Source organism: Polypterus senegalus, chromosome 2 (assembly GCF_016835505.1).
Source record: "Polypterus senegalus isolate Bchr_013 chromosome 2, ASM1683550v1, whole genome shotgun sequence".
Lineage (NCBI taxonomy): Eukaryota > Metazoa > Chordata > Cladistia > Polypteriformes > Polypteridae > Polypterus > Polypterus senegalus.
Genome location: NC_053155.1, coordinates 161,286,036 through 161,301,417, shown reverse-complemented (window position 1 = coordinate 161,301,417; position 15,382 = coordinate 161,286,036). Strand labels below are relative to the sequence as shown.

Below are 15,382 nucleotides of genomic sequence, written 5' to 3'. Positions count from 1 at the left end.
CATATGGGGAAACTGTCGGACCATAAAAATACTTTGCTGTAATGAAAATTTTGTTGTAAAGATATTCATTGTAACTGAATTTTTCCTGTAGTTATGGAATCGTCCAGGATATGCACCTGCTGGAAGCAGGCACTCTAAAGTCAAATCAATTGTCAAAGGCTGCTGAATTCCATGCCATTATAAGTGCCTGCCAACTGCTCAAAGAGAAACAAGTGACTATCTAAATTGATTCTAGGTATGTTTTTGAGGTCTGCCATGACCATGGCTCATTGTGGAAACTCAAGGATTATAAAACAAGTAGTGGAAAACTGTTTCAGCATTATGTGCTGGTCGAATGTTTGTTAGATGCCATACAGCTACCAGCTGTGCTTGCGGTAGTGAAGTGTCAAGCTCACATGCGGAAAATGAATCCAGTGAGTGAGAGAAATGTGGAAGCAGACATGTGGGCAAAGAAAGCTGCCCGGGATCCCACCTCACCTCTTTATCCCTACAACAGGAGGAGGAATGACAGTCACACGAGGATGCGGTTTTCTCTCTACAAATTGTAGCAACAGAAAAGGAGATATAGACGTGGCAAAAAAAGGGTGCAGGGAAAGACCTGAAAGAAATTTAGATCCATCCATTAACTAAAAATCCTTTTCTCCCAAAAGCTTCATTTCCAGTTTGCAAAGGCTGTGCATGGTCTGGACCACGCGTCCAGAAATGCAATGATGGCACAGGTGGAACAATCCTATCACACCCTGGAGTTTTCCAACTTTGCTGATTAGTTCTGTAAAAGGTGTGCACTATGCCAAAGATTTAATGTAGGAAAAGGCTTGCAGGTAAGTCCCGCTGTAACACCAAAACCAGAGGGCCCTTTGAACATCTGCAGATGGATTTTATTGAACTAACCCCATCTCATGGGCATAAATATAGCTTGGTACTCAGACATTTTCTCTTGCTGGGTGGAGGCTTTCCCATGGCAGCACACAGATGCCAATCCAGTGGCCAAAGTGCTAGTTAAAGAAATCATCCCTTGTTGGGATTTACCTAAGAAATTGCAAAATGATAATGGAACTCACTTTGTAAATACTTGTTACAAGAGCTGTCTCAGTGGCTGCAGACTGATCTCTGTTACTACTACAAATACCATCCACAGAGTAATGGGATGGTGGAGCGTGTAAACTCCACCTTAAAATTAAAAACTGCCAAAAATCTGAACAGGCAGGCCTATCTTGGCCTGATGCATTGCCTTTGGCTCTGGCTGGTCTGTGGGGAAGGACTTGTTGCCAGATAGGGCTCTCTCCATTTAAGACTCTTACTGGCAGCCTCATGCCAATGTGCCTTCCGCAAGACAAAATTATTCTCCATACAATAGATAATGATCTTGCATCTTTTCTTTCAGGTCTGTGTAGTACCTTACAGAAAGTGCATGAATAAGTGAGGGAAACATGGAGAACTACCTCATTACTTGAAATGTCCATTTCTGTACCAATTGGGACTTGGGTTCTCATTAGAGACACATGGCGAAAACACTGGCACCAATCCATGTGGAGAGGACCATTCCAAGTACTGCTTAGTACTCCACACTCTGAAAGTTGAAGGATATCCCTTTAGGACACATATTTTCCATTGCAAAAAGTGGACTGGAGCAGGTTAATTGATTGTTCTACATCATGTATTTCTTTTTGTTTCCTTTCTTGTACTTTCAGTTTCACTTTTGAATCCGTACTCTCCTTACCATCTTTAGAATAATACCTGGTATCAATGGGTTAATTACTCTACATTGTTAATTCATAAGACTTCTTGCTATGCTTGCACTGCATCAAGACCAACCCTCTTAGCAGTCCCTTTACCATATAACCTAACTACTTGTTCAGCTTTTATGTTAAGCAATAGCAAAACTAGTTGTCCTTTCTTTTGCATCATGGGCTCTGGTTCAAATAATAATTCTCTCTCTTCTTTAATGTATAGTTATAATAATTTTACTTGGTGGCCAATCACCAAAAAGAGTCCACCGGCTGGACAAGTCACTTATTTCCTAGATAGTAAATTTGAATGCTTTCAAAATACAGGAAGAAATGAAACAGTAGGATACTTTACTGGTACCTGTCACATCATTTTTAATATATCTGGCCCAGGGGCCGTCTGTATTGGTAGTGGGTGTAAAAATAAGATTGTCCAAAAAGATAACTGCAGGACCAACATCGAAAGCTAGCAGATATATTCTGGATTCGTGAACCCAAACCAGATAGTTCCTTCTTAAGGGGATCGCTGCCTCCATGTGTGAGAGTTATGCTCTCTATGCCTTATTTATATTACCAAATCATACTTCTTCACACCAGCACATTTGTTTTCTCTCCCTTCCTTCTCTCCCCTCCAATTCAGACTTCAGAATCTGGTTCAGTTCTATTGGGTAACCAAAGGGAATTCCTCATCACTTAAAGCTTTAGATGAGACTTCTGTTTTCTGTTCATTCATAATACTTGGCACTAAAATTACTAAAAATACCAAATGGATTAATTATTTGTATTATACTTAACAACAATGTTAATTTTACCATTGAAACACATACCACCCTAGCAAGTCAGCTGAATACCACATCTAAAATGGCTTAGCAAAATTGCACTGCCTTCAACATGCTTCTTGCTGAAAAAGAGGGAGTATGTGTCATGTTTGGAGAGAAATGTTGGACTTTAATTCCTAACAAAACTGCTCCTAATGGGTCCTATACTATGGCTCTTAATAAGCTAAAGTCGCTCCAAAAAGAATTTACTGATCATGTAACCACTACACTGATGTCAATTTTTGACTGGTTCCATTCGCTATTTTCCAGCTGGAAAGTGTCCCTTACTCAGTTCACTATCATGGTAGGCACTTATTGTCTGTCTATTCTTTTGTTGTGCACTTCCCTGTGTCCGTTAGACGACACCCAATGCTTTAACTATTCCTTGGACTTTATATTAATAAAAAAAAATTTAAAAAATGGGGGAAATGTGAAAGAAAATGTAACTGCTTGCAAGCTATCAAGGGTTAAAAGCCGTTTTGCTATAATGGCAGGTTATTCATACAGGCGTCTGTCATACAACAATGTGCAGTAAGCTGACCTAAGACAACTTCCTTTTCTAGGAACACGTCTGTTAGACACAGGAAAGATGACCTTTCCTTCTTTGGGACTCTCTGACACGTACACTAAACAAACGGTAAAATGAAATGCATAGTTAAACGATATTATGCTTTTTTATAAGTAGGGGGAAGGGGGAGGGAGAGAATATAAAAAAAAAAACCTGAAAAGCAGAACTTTGCTCTTCTGCCTTGCACAGTAGAATGCATGTACTCATCTGTGACTCAATAAAGACTGATTGATTGAACTATTCCTGTCTTCCTCGGAGATCTCCTTCCACATGGTTAATGGTGCGTAAAGATGAGCTGTTACATAGGTATTTTATTTGTTTCTGTTTACACACAGGTCTCAGAACTTAATTCGCTTGTTAGGGCTATGGCTTGTTTACAGTTATTATTAGGAAACCCCAGGTGATGCCCATTTCAAAGCTGTATAAATTCTCAGAGTTCTCAAACCTAGTCCTAACTATAAGCAGCCATGGGTTCCTCTAAGCAGCAGCCTAATTGATGCTCACTAAGCAGTAGAAGGCTGCAAGAAGATAGTGTTTTCAGACAGCGGTTTTCTTAGTTCATTATGTTAACAACATCCCTGAAACCTACGAAAAAAACTTGTAATCATGGGCCATATTAAATTCCTTTGCCCTTGTCTTTTGTTTTGTAAATGTGTCAAGCAGCAGGCAGTCTGCTATCCCATCCCCCACCAACACAGCTTTAGTCGTAGACCAAGTTCCCTGCTGAAGTCTGTTTATCTAGTGCAGCGTGAACGTGGCCAAGAATAGAAGTGAATAATGAAACAAAATGCTAACTTTTACAAGTACCATAAATTTACACCGGCTGTTACATTTGATTTATTTGAGTCTGTATGTTTTTATTTTATAAAAGTAAAAATAATAGTCTCTCAATACTCAAAACAGTTCGATGTATGAAAGACCAGGAATCGAACCTGCCACCTCTCAACTTGGAGACAGCAGTTCTTACCTCTACACCAGCCAAGCAGACGTATATGTGGGAGTGTGTGTATGTCATACGCTATCTCAATTTCTTTTTTCTTTGGTTAAATTCTTGGAAAGAAATGCACACTTGTTTTGTTATATCTGTGTCTTTTGTGGAAGTGTTTATTGATATGTGGACTTCAGTCTTCACACATTATACACCATGTCAAAATGCTGTCACCAGTACTATAACATAAAAAAAGGTTCCGTTTTAGATTTGTGTTCAACATTTCTTGCCTCGCATTTCCAATCATCTCACATTTACACAGATCGTTGTAGACACGGAACACACATTAAACATTTGTTCCAAATAACAAGATTATTTGCCCTATACAATTCCAGGCACCTCACATCCAGATAAACAGACTTGAGATGGGAGAACTAAAGCTGCATCAGTGGGGGATTGGATAGCAGGCTGCCTGCTGCCAGTGCTGATCGACACATTTGCAAAACAAAAGACGCTGATGAGGAGGTGTGAGGGAATTTAAGGTGGTCTGGGATTAAGAGTTTTTTCGTTGGCCTCCGTTAACAGGAAAGATGAAAGTTAAGTTGAGGTCTGGAAAACCAAGAAAACTTTCTGAAAGGCCTGCTTGTTGGAAAGGCAAATAAAAAACCTATTTGACTGCAAAAGCCCTTTAGGAAGATTTAGACTCTGGAGTGGTGGTGCGCTGTTCTTCTGTGCAGTGACACCTGAACAAATATGACGTTCATAAGAAAACGTTTCCTGCATCCTTACCACAAAATTCAGAGCCTGAAGTTTACAAATGAGCATCTAAATAAGACTAATGCATTTGCAAAACAAGTCTAATGGACTGATTACGCCAAAACAGAAAATTTTGTTCCCAAATTTTGCAAGGTATGTTTGCAGAAAAAAAAAAAAAAAAAGTGTCCAATTCCAGGAAAAGAACACCTCTTCAACTATTAAGCATGAGGGTGGATCAATCATGCTTTGGGCTTGTGTTGCACACAGTGGCACAGGGAACATGTCACTGGATTCAAGTAAATACCAGCAAATTCTGGAAACAAATATCACACTATCTGTAAAATAGCTGAAGTTAAAAATAGTATGGGTCCTACAACAAGACAATTATCCGAAACACACCTCAAATTTAGAACAGAATACCTGAAAAGGTGGAAGCTGATGGTTTTCCTATGGCCCTTACAGTCCCCCGACCTACACATCACTGAAGATCACAAAAGAACAGTGCATGTGAGCCAGCCCAAGAACTTTGTAAAATTAGAAGGCTTTTGCAAGCCCCAAGTAAAAAATGAAAGACTTAGCTGGCTACAAAAAGCAATATGTGGTACTTGCCAAAGGGAGTCTTACTAAGCACTAACCATATCAGGTGCCCAAACTTTGCTTTAGACCCTTTACATTGTTTTGGGTACTGTGATTTCTGCGCGTGTTGCATTGTTCTCGGTCAGACGTGCCTGCCTAACCGCCTGCCCGCCCGCCTGCCCGCAAAAGAAACCCAAGAAATCACAACAGAGAAAACACCTGAAGGAAAACATCCCTCCATCGCGGAGCCAGACTCTCCTTCAAAACTGAAGCCTCCTCTCCACCCAGTTCCTCCTCACTTCATGCCAGAACTCGACTCATGCAAGGTTAGTTTTCTTGGTGGTTTATAGTTTTTGTATTACAGATTTTTCAAAAGGTAATTGTTCAGTTCGTAGTGTGAATTGATGCAATGTTACTTTTCTCTTTTTTCAAATATTCCTTTTTTTTCCCCTGTGCTTAAAACTCATTTTAAAAAAAGTGTTTACTGTACAGTACAGCAATCGGGCTGTAAGGCTATTAGCGTGAACTCCTGTTTTTAAATTAAAGTTCGGATTTGTTCAAATGTTCCTCTCTGTTCTGAAAGAGAGAGAGAGAGCGAGTGCTGCTCGGGGGGCGCGTGCTGCTGAGTGGGGGGAGGAGGAAGGGTGCATGCTGCGCAGAGAGAGAGAAAGCGCGGGAGCGAGCGCGAGAGAGAGAGAGAGAGAGAGAGAGAGCGCGCATCGTGCAGCTGAGCAGGGAGCCTGGGTGTTTTGTGTCAGTGTTATAAAAAATGTTAGTTTACTATTACACTAGGCATTCTATGGTGTAATTAACTATATTTGTGCTTAATCTTTAAAACAAAATATTTACATAGAGTTCATACGGTCTGGAACGGATTAATTGTATTTACATAAAATCCAGTGGGGGAAATTGCTTCGGTTCACGACCAACTCAGTTTACGACCAGAGTTTTAGAACGAATTATGGTCGTGAACCGAGGTTCCACTGTATTCTTTACCAGTGAATGATGGAAATAAAAATGTAATCTTGCTTAAATTATTAAAGAAATGTGACATCTTTAACTTTATGACTTTTGGTTATCACATCATCATCTACTCACTTAACTATTCACTGTAACAGACATTTTAAGCTTGGGTGCTGAAACATCTACATGGTACTGTACTAACTAAAACAGTTCATGGAAATCCTTCTCCTGGAAAAAACAACAAAGTATGAAGAATATTTGGCTTCATAAACCAAACAAACCAATAACATTTGTATCACACAGATGTGTAAATAGGGTTTCACATGACAAATATTGCAAAATTCCCTTATACTCTGCTTATGCTTATAAAACTGCCATAAATCCTACTAGACAATTAAACAAACTGCAATCTTTTGACTTAAAATCATGTTACACCTGTGTAAATCAAGGGTAGTGATCTTACAGTGATTAATAAAATTCTAGCATATGGAAATGCAAGAAGTGAGTGAAAATGGCATTCCTTAAGAACAGCTAAAGATGAAGAGATTATCTGATCTTGAAGTCAGACAGCGTCCGGTTTAAAACATTACTACAGTGCAGTGATCACTTAAATGCATAAAGTCAATTCTGCATTTTCACTTTCAGTGAAATAACTGGAAAAGAAACACACTGAGCTTTTTAACCTGAATTGGGATAAGCACAAGCAAGGCAGTCAACAATGATCAGTCTATCAGCTCATGTAGGTAAAACTAATGTAGAATAAGGAAATTAATCCTTTGCACAAAGTGACTAAAATTAAAAACTAGGTAACCTTAAGATTTTCCCTCTAATGTTTAAAACTTGCAGCAGAGAACAAGCCCAGTTCTTGGTGGAAAATGATCATTTTCATACATCTACTTTACTGAAAGAGATATAGGACCAAAAACTTAAAATTATTTTTTTTTCCCTTAGCTGAAGCAAAAATAAAACCTAGAGACTGGAATTTAATTTTATAGATTGTTCTTCTCATGGCAGATCATCATAAGTTGCTTTATAAAGGAAACTAAAGTGTAAATCAAACTAACAATACAAAATACACATTTTAAATCAGCAAATCCCAGATTATTGTTACTTATGTAGACTCTTCTGGGTTTAAACATATTTTAGTATTATCATATATGGAAGCAAATAGTGGATGTGACATCAATCTATTGCAGAGCACATTCAAGTAGATACCCAAAATCACCCATAAATTAACCTAACATAAATGCTTTGGGATTATGGTTTGAAAAACTACAGACACCCCAAAAATTGCATATTCCACATAGACAGTGCCCAAGCGGAGATGGTGATCCAGGACTCTAGAGCAAAGAGAAATCAGCATTAACTAGTGTGCTATCAAGCTATTATAGTAAGCTGTCCTTTATTTTTTATTTTAAGATTAAAACTATAGCTGGGGACAAATTCACCTAAATTATATTGATACGCCAGGCACACATTTCTTTAGTATAAAACATGTTTAACCCCATAAGGATTTTTGGCTAATTAACTTTAAAAAGTCTGCTTTGATAAGACACTAGTTGCTATACATGATGAGCAAATGACAAGTTGCAACTACTATTTAACGATAGCTATTTGAGTATTTTACCTCCTGCACTGTCTCCATAGGTGGGGGGGGGTCCTTATTCCTGCAGAGGTTGACAATAACCCATGTGACGTTCCGGAGAAAAGTGATGGGAATGGAAGGGCTGATGAACAACAGAAGAGGTTTGACGACTCCCAGTGAGATAACATAGTCTCTACACTGAGGACCATCCCCTAGAGAAGTCAAAAACCCAAAAGAAATGATTAGGAAATGAAGATTATGACAGCTGAATGAGGTAAAGGCATGTCCATTTCATTATAGGCTTAAGAAATGGTATGACTGAGTTTGAAGAACACTAGATTGTGTGTACTGAGAATAAAGAAATCCTTAAACTGTAGTCTTTTTAGAAGGTGAAAAAAATCTGTTCATACTGATTGCACAGTCAAAAACTCTAAACAGTATAGCATGTGTTTCTAATTTTTTTTTTTTTTTCAGAAGTCACTTATTACCAACATTGTAATTAGTATTCAATAACCTAGTTTTGTGTTTTGTTTAAAAAGATTGTTTTCATTACTTCGATACTATTTGTTCTTTATCAGTCTTTGAAAATAATGTCACATTTATACTACAGTTCAACAATAATGGGAAACAAATACTTTTTATTTTATAAAATATTAATTTTTGAGTGAAATATTAAAAACACACACAAACACTTTGTTAAAGGTTTATATCCATCTTGAGACTCCCACAAAAAAGAAAGCTGTCGAAAAAGACAGAACTCTGACTTTGATGTAGAAAATGTCTTCTTCATCCTTATTACTCACCAAACAACTGAGAGAAAGATCATTAAGATATATAATTAACATAGGGAACATTTACTTTTTTTTTTTTTTTTTAAACTGAATTTTCTTGGTTAAATATTTTATTTAAATGTGGCACTGAAAATCAAACAAGGATGCCTGGATTATCATAATAGCCAAGGCTGAAGATTTTGTTCTACCAATATTTATGTGGGTATTACTTCAAGTACCCCAGTTCACTACCATATTCCATATGTAAATGTGTTGAGATAGCCAAACACTCAAAATTATGTGCAAGTATACCCATCTTATTCCTTAAATTATGTCCACACATGACTATAGTACAGTGTAAAATAAACTACACAATCATAATGGACGACTTGATGGAAGTTTTAAATTAACTTTTATATTCTTAGGTGAAAACTCATAATCCCAATTGTAATGTTAATATATACATGTACACAGGTAATTTAAAACCAGTAATAAGTAACTCATGTAAGAATGAAATATACTATTCACTGATTAGTAAAATAAACAACAAGTAAACCTTGCCATCTCAAACAATGCATATGTACTGCTTGCAAAAATGAACAATAATTTTATATATAAAAAAATAATTGGGAAGCACATTGTATTTACAACAGACTTACGATGATTTCTGGCATATCACTTTGTCATCAAGTGTACATTTTTTTTTTCTAATAGAGGTGAGGGTGCCAACATTATGGCACATAGCTGGTTATTGATAAAAATGGCAGAATATACAGTTCTGCAAGAATGAGACCAAATATTTACCAAATTAAAAGAAAAAAATGAGTATGAATATTTCTATTTCAGAAGCTTAGTAACATTTGTCTAACTTGCACTTTAACATGTGAAGCTTTCTCCAAGAACCTTAGGATACAAATCAAAGAACAGAATAAGCACAAAAGTTGATGTCCTGTTGTGCAAGGCTGAATTCAACATTGTGACAAAGGTTGACACGGCAAAGTAGTTACAGAACTGAATAAAATTACACAGTGGATTTCAATTTTCCACCTAAAATAAATGCACAGGGGAGAGTCCCAAGGCTTTGAAAAACATCTTGTATCACTCCTGTCCCAAAGGTATCACGTCCTAGTGAGCTGAATGACTTCCGGCTTGTTGCTCTGACGTCACATCTGATGAAGACCATGGAGCGGCTGCTGCTTCACCACCTGAGGCCACAGGTCCGTCACGCCCTCGACCCTCTGCAGTTCGCATACCAGGAGAAGGTGGGAGCGGAGGATGCCATCATCTATATGCTTCACCGATCCCTCTCCCACCTGGACAGAGGCAGTGGTGCTGTAAGAATTATGTTTTTGGACTTCTCTAGCGCCTTCAACACCATCCAACCTCTACTCCTTAGAGACAAGCTGACTGAGATGGGAGTAGACTCACACCTGGTGGCATGGATTGTGGACTATCTTACAGACAGACCTCAATATGTGCGTCTTGGGAACTGCAGGTCTGACATTGTGTGCAGCAATACAGGGGCGCCTCAGGGGACTGTACTTTCTCCGGTCCTGTTCAATCTATATACATCAGACTTCCAATATGACTCGGAGTCCTGTCACATGCAAAAGTTCGCTGATGACACTGCTATTGTGGGCTGCATCAGGAGTGGGCAGGAGGAGGAGTACAGAAAGTTAATCAAAGACTTTGTTAAATGGTGCGACTCAAACCACTTACACCTTAACACCAGCAAGACCAAGGAGCTGGTGGTGGATTTTAGGAGGCCCAGGCCTCTCATGGACCCTGTGATCATCAGAGGTGACTGTGTACAGAGGGTGCAGACCTTTAAATATCTGGGAGTGCAGCTGGATGACAAATTGGACTGGACTGCCAATACTGATGCTCTATGTAAGAAAGGTCAGAGCAGACTATACTTTCTGAGAAGGTTGGCATCCTTCAACATCTGCAGTAAGATGCTGCAGATGTTCTACCAGACGGTTGTGGCGAGTGCCCTCTTCTACGCGATGGTGTGCTGGGGTGGCAGCATAAAGATGAAAGATGCCTCACGCCTGGACAAACTTGTTAAGAAGGCAGGCTCCATTGTAGGATTAAAGTTGGACAGTTTAACATCTGTGGCAGAGCGACGGGCACTAAGCAAACTCCTGTCAATCATGAATAATCCACTGCATCCACTTAACAGTGTCATCTCCAGGCAGAGGAGTAGCTTCAGTGACAGACTTTTGTCACTGTCCTGCTCCACTGACAGACTGAGAGATCGTTCCTCCCCACACTATGCGACTCTTCAATTCCACCCGGGGGAGTAAATGCTAACATTAATTTTATTTTAATTTTTTTCATTTTTATTACTATTTAATTTAATATTGTTTCTTTGTATCAGTATACTGTTGCTGGATTATGTGAATTTCCCCTTGGGATTAATAAAGTATCTATCTATCTATATATTACTGAGGAAACAATGAGGTACCTGGGACATCTGGATGTTGTTTTCATTCAAGCTTAATGCCCATGATTGGGAGCATTCTTCTGAGAGCGAAGGTAAGCACATTAAAGATCCCACTATAATTTTAAAAAGTTATATATTTAAAATTGTACTTAGTCTGTTGGGAATTTATTCTTCTGCATCACGCCGTTAATCCTGAGAAAATGAATGCTTTTTGAAAAGTTTTGTCACTTACCGTGTTTCCCCAAAAATAAGACAGGATCTTATATTAATTTTTGCTTCAAAAGATGCACAAGAGCTTATTTTCAGGGGATGTCTTATATTTATTTATGTACGACAATATACATTTATCTAAATACAGTCATGTTATCTTCTTCTGAAATACTGTCATAACTCTCCACATTCAAACTCTGAATTTCAGCCTGAATTTCTTGCTACGCTTTTAGGATCTTCCAGGATCAAGGTGCGCGCTTCAATGTGATGCCGACATACAAATGCATTCTTGGTGCTTAGATATTTAAGAGTCCCATATTCCCCAAAGTAATGACTCGATATATTTTAAAATTCTCGCATACCATTTTCTGTCCCGTCTTTTTTTTTTTTTGCACTTTTACAATACCATCAGCATCACCACACAGAACACATTAACTGTATAATATTCCAGCTCTCTGCACATTTAGAATTCTTAAGATTTATACTTGATATCACTTTCATGATGAAATGCATTAAAATATGTATGCTACATTTTATAGATAAATTGTTAACTTTGATTAAATAATGAATACTGCTAATAGTTACACATATGGGGTGGCAGAGCAGTAGCAGTGCTGTCTCGCAGGGAGTCACGTCCCTTGTGATCCCTGCCTGGAGTTTGCATGTTTTCCTGGTGGGTTTCCACAGTGTGCTCAGTTTTCCATCCAAAGACATGAAGGTTTGGGGATTTGGTGAAGCTACAATGATGCCAGTGTATGCGTGTGCTTGTGATGAGCCGATGCCCCATCCAGAGATTTTGTTTCTGTCTTGCACCAATGCTGCTGGAATGGGCACATCCCCAAACTGATGGATGTAATCATTAAACATCCTTTTTAGAAATATTGTGGCAAGGTGTCCTTGGAATTTAATAGATGTTTAGGGCACACGCATCGCGTGAAGAATAAACCCAGCCATAGCTTTCAGCTTATAATCTTGACTACAGCTTATTTTTTGGGGTAGGGCTTATATTACAGAGCAGCCTGAAAATCATGCTAGGGCTTATTTTCAGAGTAGGTCTTATTTTCAGGGAAACACGGTATAACAGCTGTTGGCTAGCTGTGCCCACAAGTTTAGCCCTTGTAACTTTTTGTGTTAAAGTTAAGAGGGCTAATATTGTTACTGTATATAAAGTAGAATCTTACCAGCCTGCTATCTGAATGAAGCGGTGACTCCTGCTGTCAATTGAGAAATTCCTAGCACATTTATTCCAGTTTAGCAAGAAAAAGGAGGACTGCAATTTACTTATATTGCTTTTCTATTTCTTATTTAACACAATTTAGTTTTAGTTCTTGCAAAATAAGTCATTATTGCTGCTTAAACATTAATCTTAATGGCCTCTGAATCTTTATCATCCTTGTTTGGATACACTTTATTAGTGTAAAAGTATACACAGTATATCCAGTAATACCATTTAGTATTAAATGCCAGGTTTAACAGACCACTTAGCAAATCCCAGATTTCAGCATCACCTTTCAAATACTAGATTAGCAAATCCTGTCTCACCTTTCATACATCACTTTGGTAATTTTAATTTGTTAACATAACATGAAGTCATAACTATAATATCTAAACTGAAACCTACTACTTGTTCCTTATACAGTACCAATTAAACTAGTAAACATCTCAACAGATAATCATTCTAAGCATTATCAATAGTTCATTGCTGAATGGTGCAGTTACTGATGACCAAAAAGTGTCAGTAATCAGACCATTACTAAAACCAGAGCTAAACCAACATAAACTTAATAATTATAGATCCATTTCAAGTTTACCCCTTCTTTCTAATTACCTTTGAAAAAGTAGTTGCAACGCAGCTTCAGTCTCACCTTACACGTCACAATTTATTTGAGAAATTCCAGTCTAACACATGCAAATTCACACACAGGGCAAATTTAGAGTCTTTCATCAATCTAACCTTTTTGAGATACAGGAAAACCACTGTATTTTACATATTTGTATTACATACAAAGCGTACTAATAACATAAATTAGATCACAATGTATCATACCAGAGGGGACTGGGCGGTCTCATTGTCTGGAATCCCTAAAGATTTTTTTTTTTTTCTCCAGCTGTCTGGAGTTTTTTTTTTTTTGTTTTCTGTTCCCCCTGGCCATTGCACCTTACTCTCATTCTATGTTAATTAATGTTGAAAATGTGCTATAAAAATAAATGTTGTTGTTGTTGTTGTATATGAAAATATGAAGTAACCAAAAATAATTCTCAATTAAAAAAATAAACAAACAAACAGATCCTGATTTAGCCACTCAAAAACATGGAGTTGGCAAATGGCAAAACAATTACTAGTGTAGTGGACAGCAGATATACCACTTATTGATTGGGTGGGGATGGCTACCCTGATACAGTGTTCATTATGTATAACACTAAATATGGCCGTCTCTCTGCCATTTATTTGCTCTTTTCACTTTCAAAAAAGGCACATTGCAATTAAAAAGAAATCATTTACATTTTGTAATTATCTTACATTCACTAAAAATTAAGATAAATGTTTTGTTAACTAATTTGCAGAGACATCTTTTTCTCAAGAACGTTAGTGGCGTAACAAAAAAACCTAAAAGCATGTCAATATAGAAAACTACATTTTAAAACACTTGATACTTAGAGGGTTTCTTTAATTTTATTAGCTACAAAGAAACTTTCTAGCCTTTGTTAATGTAATTTCTCATGAGCTCCTTGACCAAGAAAAAAGTTCCATAAACACCACAAACTCAGTATCCTTTAGCTAAAATTAAATTTTGTTTGCTAAACATATGAGTTGTAAAATGTAAAATTTATTTTCAAAGGAAAGCCTGAAACCCCAATTTCTTTATAAAGGCAAAAATCAACATTGATAGAATCCATAAGTAAATTAACTATCATGTAATGTCACAAAATGGCTACTATAAAAGCTAACAAATGTTCTTTCTGACCTTTACTTTGCTGCATTTTTGCAGTTTCAGTATGTGTCTTGTGAGCTGTTTTGTTTTTTTTCTTCCTCTTCATTTAACAAAACAGAGCACCAGTACAAGTGAAATTTCATATTTGTCGCCATAACACTGCGAATAAATCCCTGCTCTTGCAAATATTACAAAAATTCTACTTTGGATAGCTTCCAAATAAATTGAACTGAGGATACTGCAATTGAACACTGGCTACTTTAGAAACAGAACATATATATATTTTTAAATATGCGATCTAACTAAGAATGCATCCATAATCTATCCTAGAATCAATTTTCTGAAAATGCTTTTTCATTATGGCAACAGAACACTATGGGGGAAAAAAGCAGAATAAGCCCTGGATGGCATCTTCACTCACACATATAGGGCCAAATCTAATTCACCAATTAACTCAACATACATGTTCTTGGGCAGTGGAAGCAAAACTGAGCAAAACAAATTAATAGAAAATGTACAAACCTTACACAGTCAATGAACTGGGCTGAATACAAGGACGGAAAGTCAGATGATTACAGAAATAGATATATACAGTAAATAAATATTTGACAGCTTTTGATTATGAGAGGGGAGAAAAGGTGTCATGGTACATGGTCTACTGCAACACATTTCAGACTAATCAAACAACAGTTTATATAGCAGCAAGTAGAATTAACTGTTCAGTACAGCGTATTTTCATCTTCTCCTCACCCCCACCCCCTGAACCACCCCCTTAAAACCCAGACTCTTGCAATATTATAACACTGCCCTATACAACTAGCCTTGAAATCATATTGGAAAGTGCCTGAAATTCATATTATCTCTGCACTGCAGTCAAAAACTAAATAGTGTTATTTACAAGAGAGTAAATCCCTATCTTTCTAGGCCAGATATATTTTAAGTTTCTTGCAATGTCTGTTGGACATTAGTGGGTTAAAATGTCGAAATAATCTTAAAGTGACCACATTGCCCCTGACTCATACCACCAGTTCCCCTTCAATACAAAAGGAGATCTCAAGATGAATATTTATGAATATTTATTGGTGCTGCACAAAAATATGAC

General features: G+C 37.4%; 1 protein-coding gene across 3 annotated transcripts in view; it reads right to left on the bottom strand.

The window, feature by feature from the left end:
- kpna3 (karyopherin alpha 3 (importin alpha 4)) overlaps nt 1-15,382 on the bottom strand; it is a 255,305-nt gene that overhangs the window by 87,402 nt on the left and 152,521 nt on the right. For all 3 annotated transcript variants that reach the window (XM_039744890.1, XM_039744893.1, XM_039744891.1), the window contains exon 9: nt 7,964-8,133. In XM_039744890.1, the coding sequence (XP_039600824.1) occupies nt 7,964-8,133 (170 nt within the window). The remainder of the gene's footprint in view (nt 1-7,963; nt 8,134-15,382) is intronic.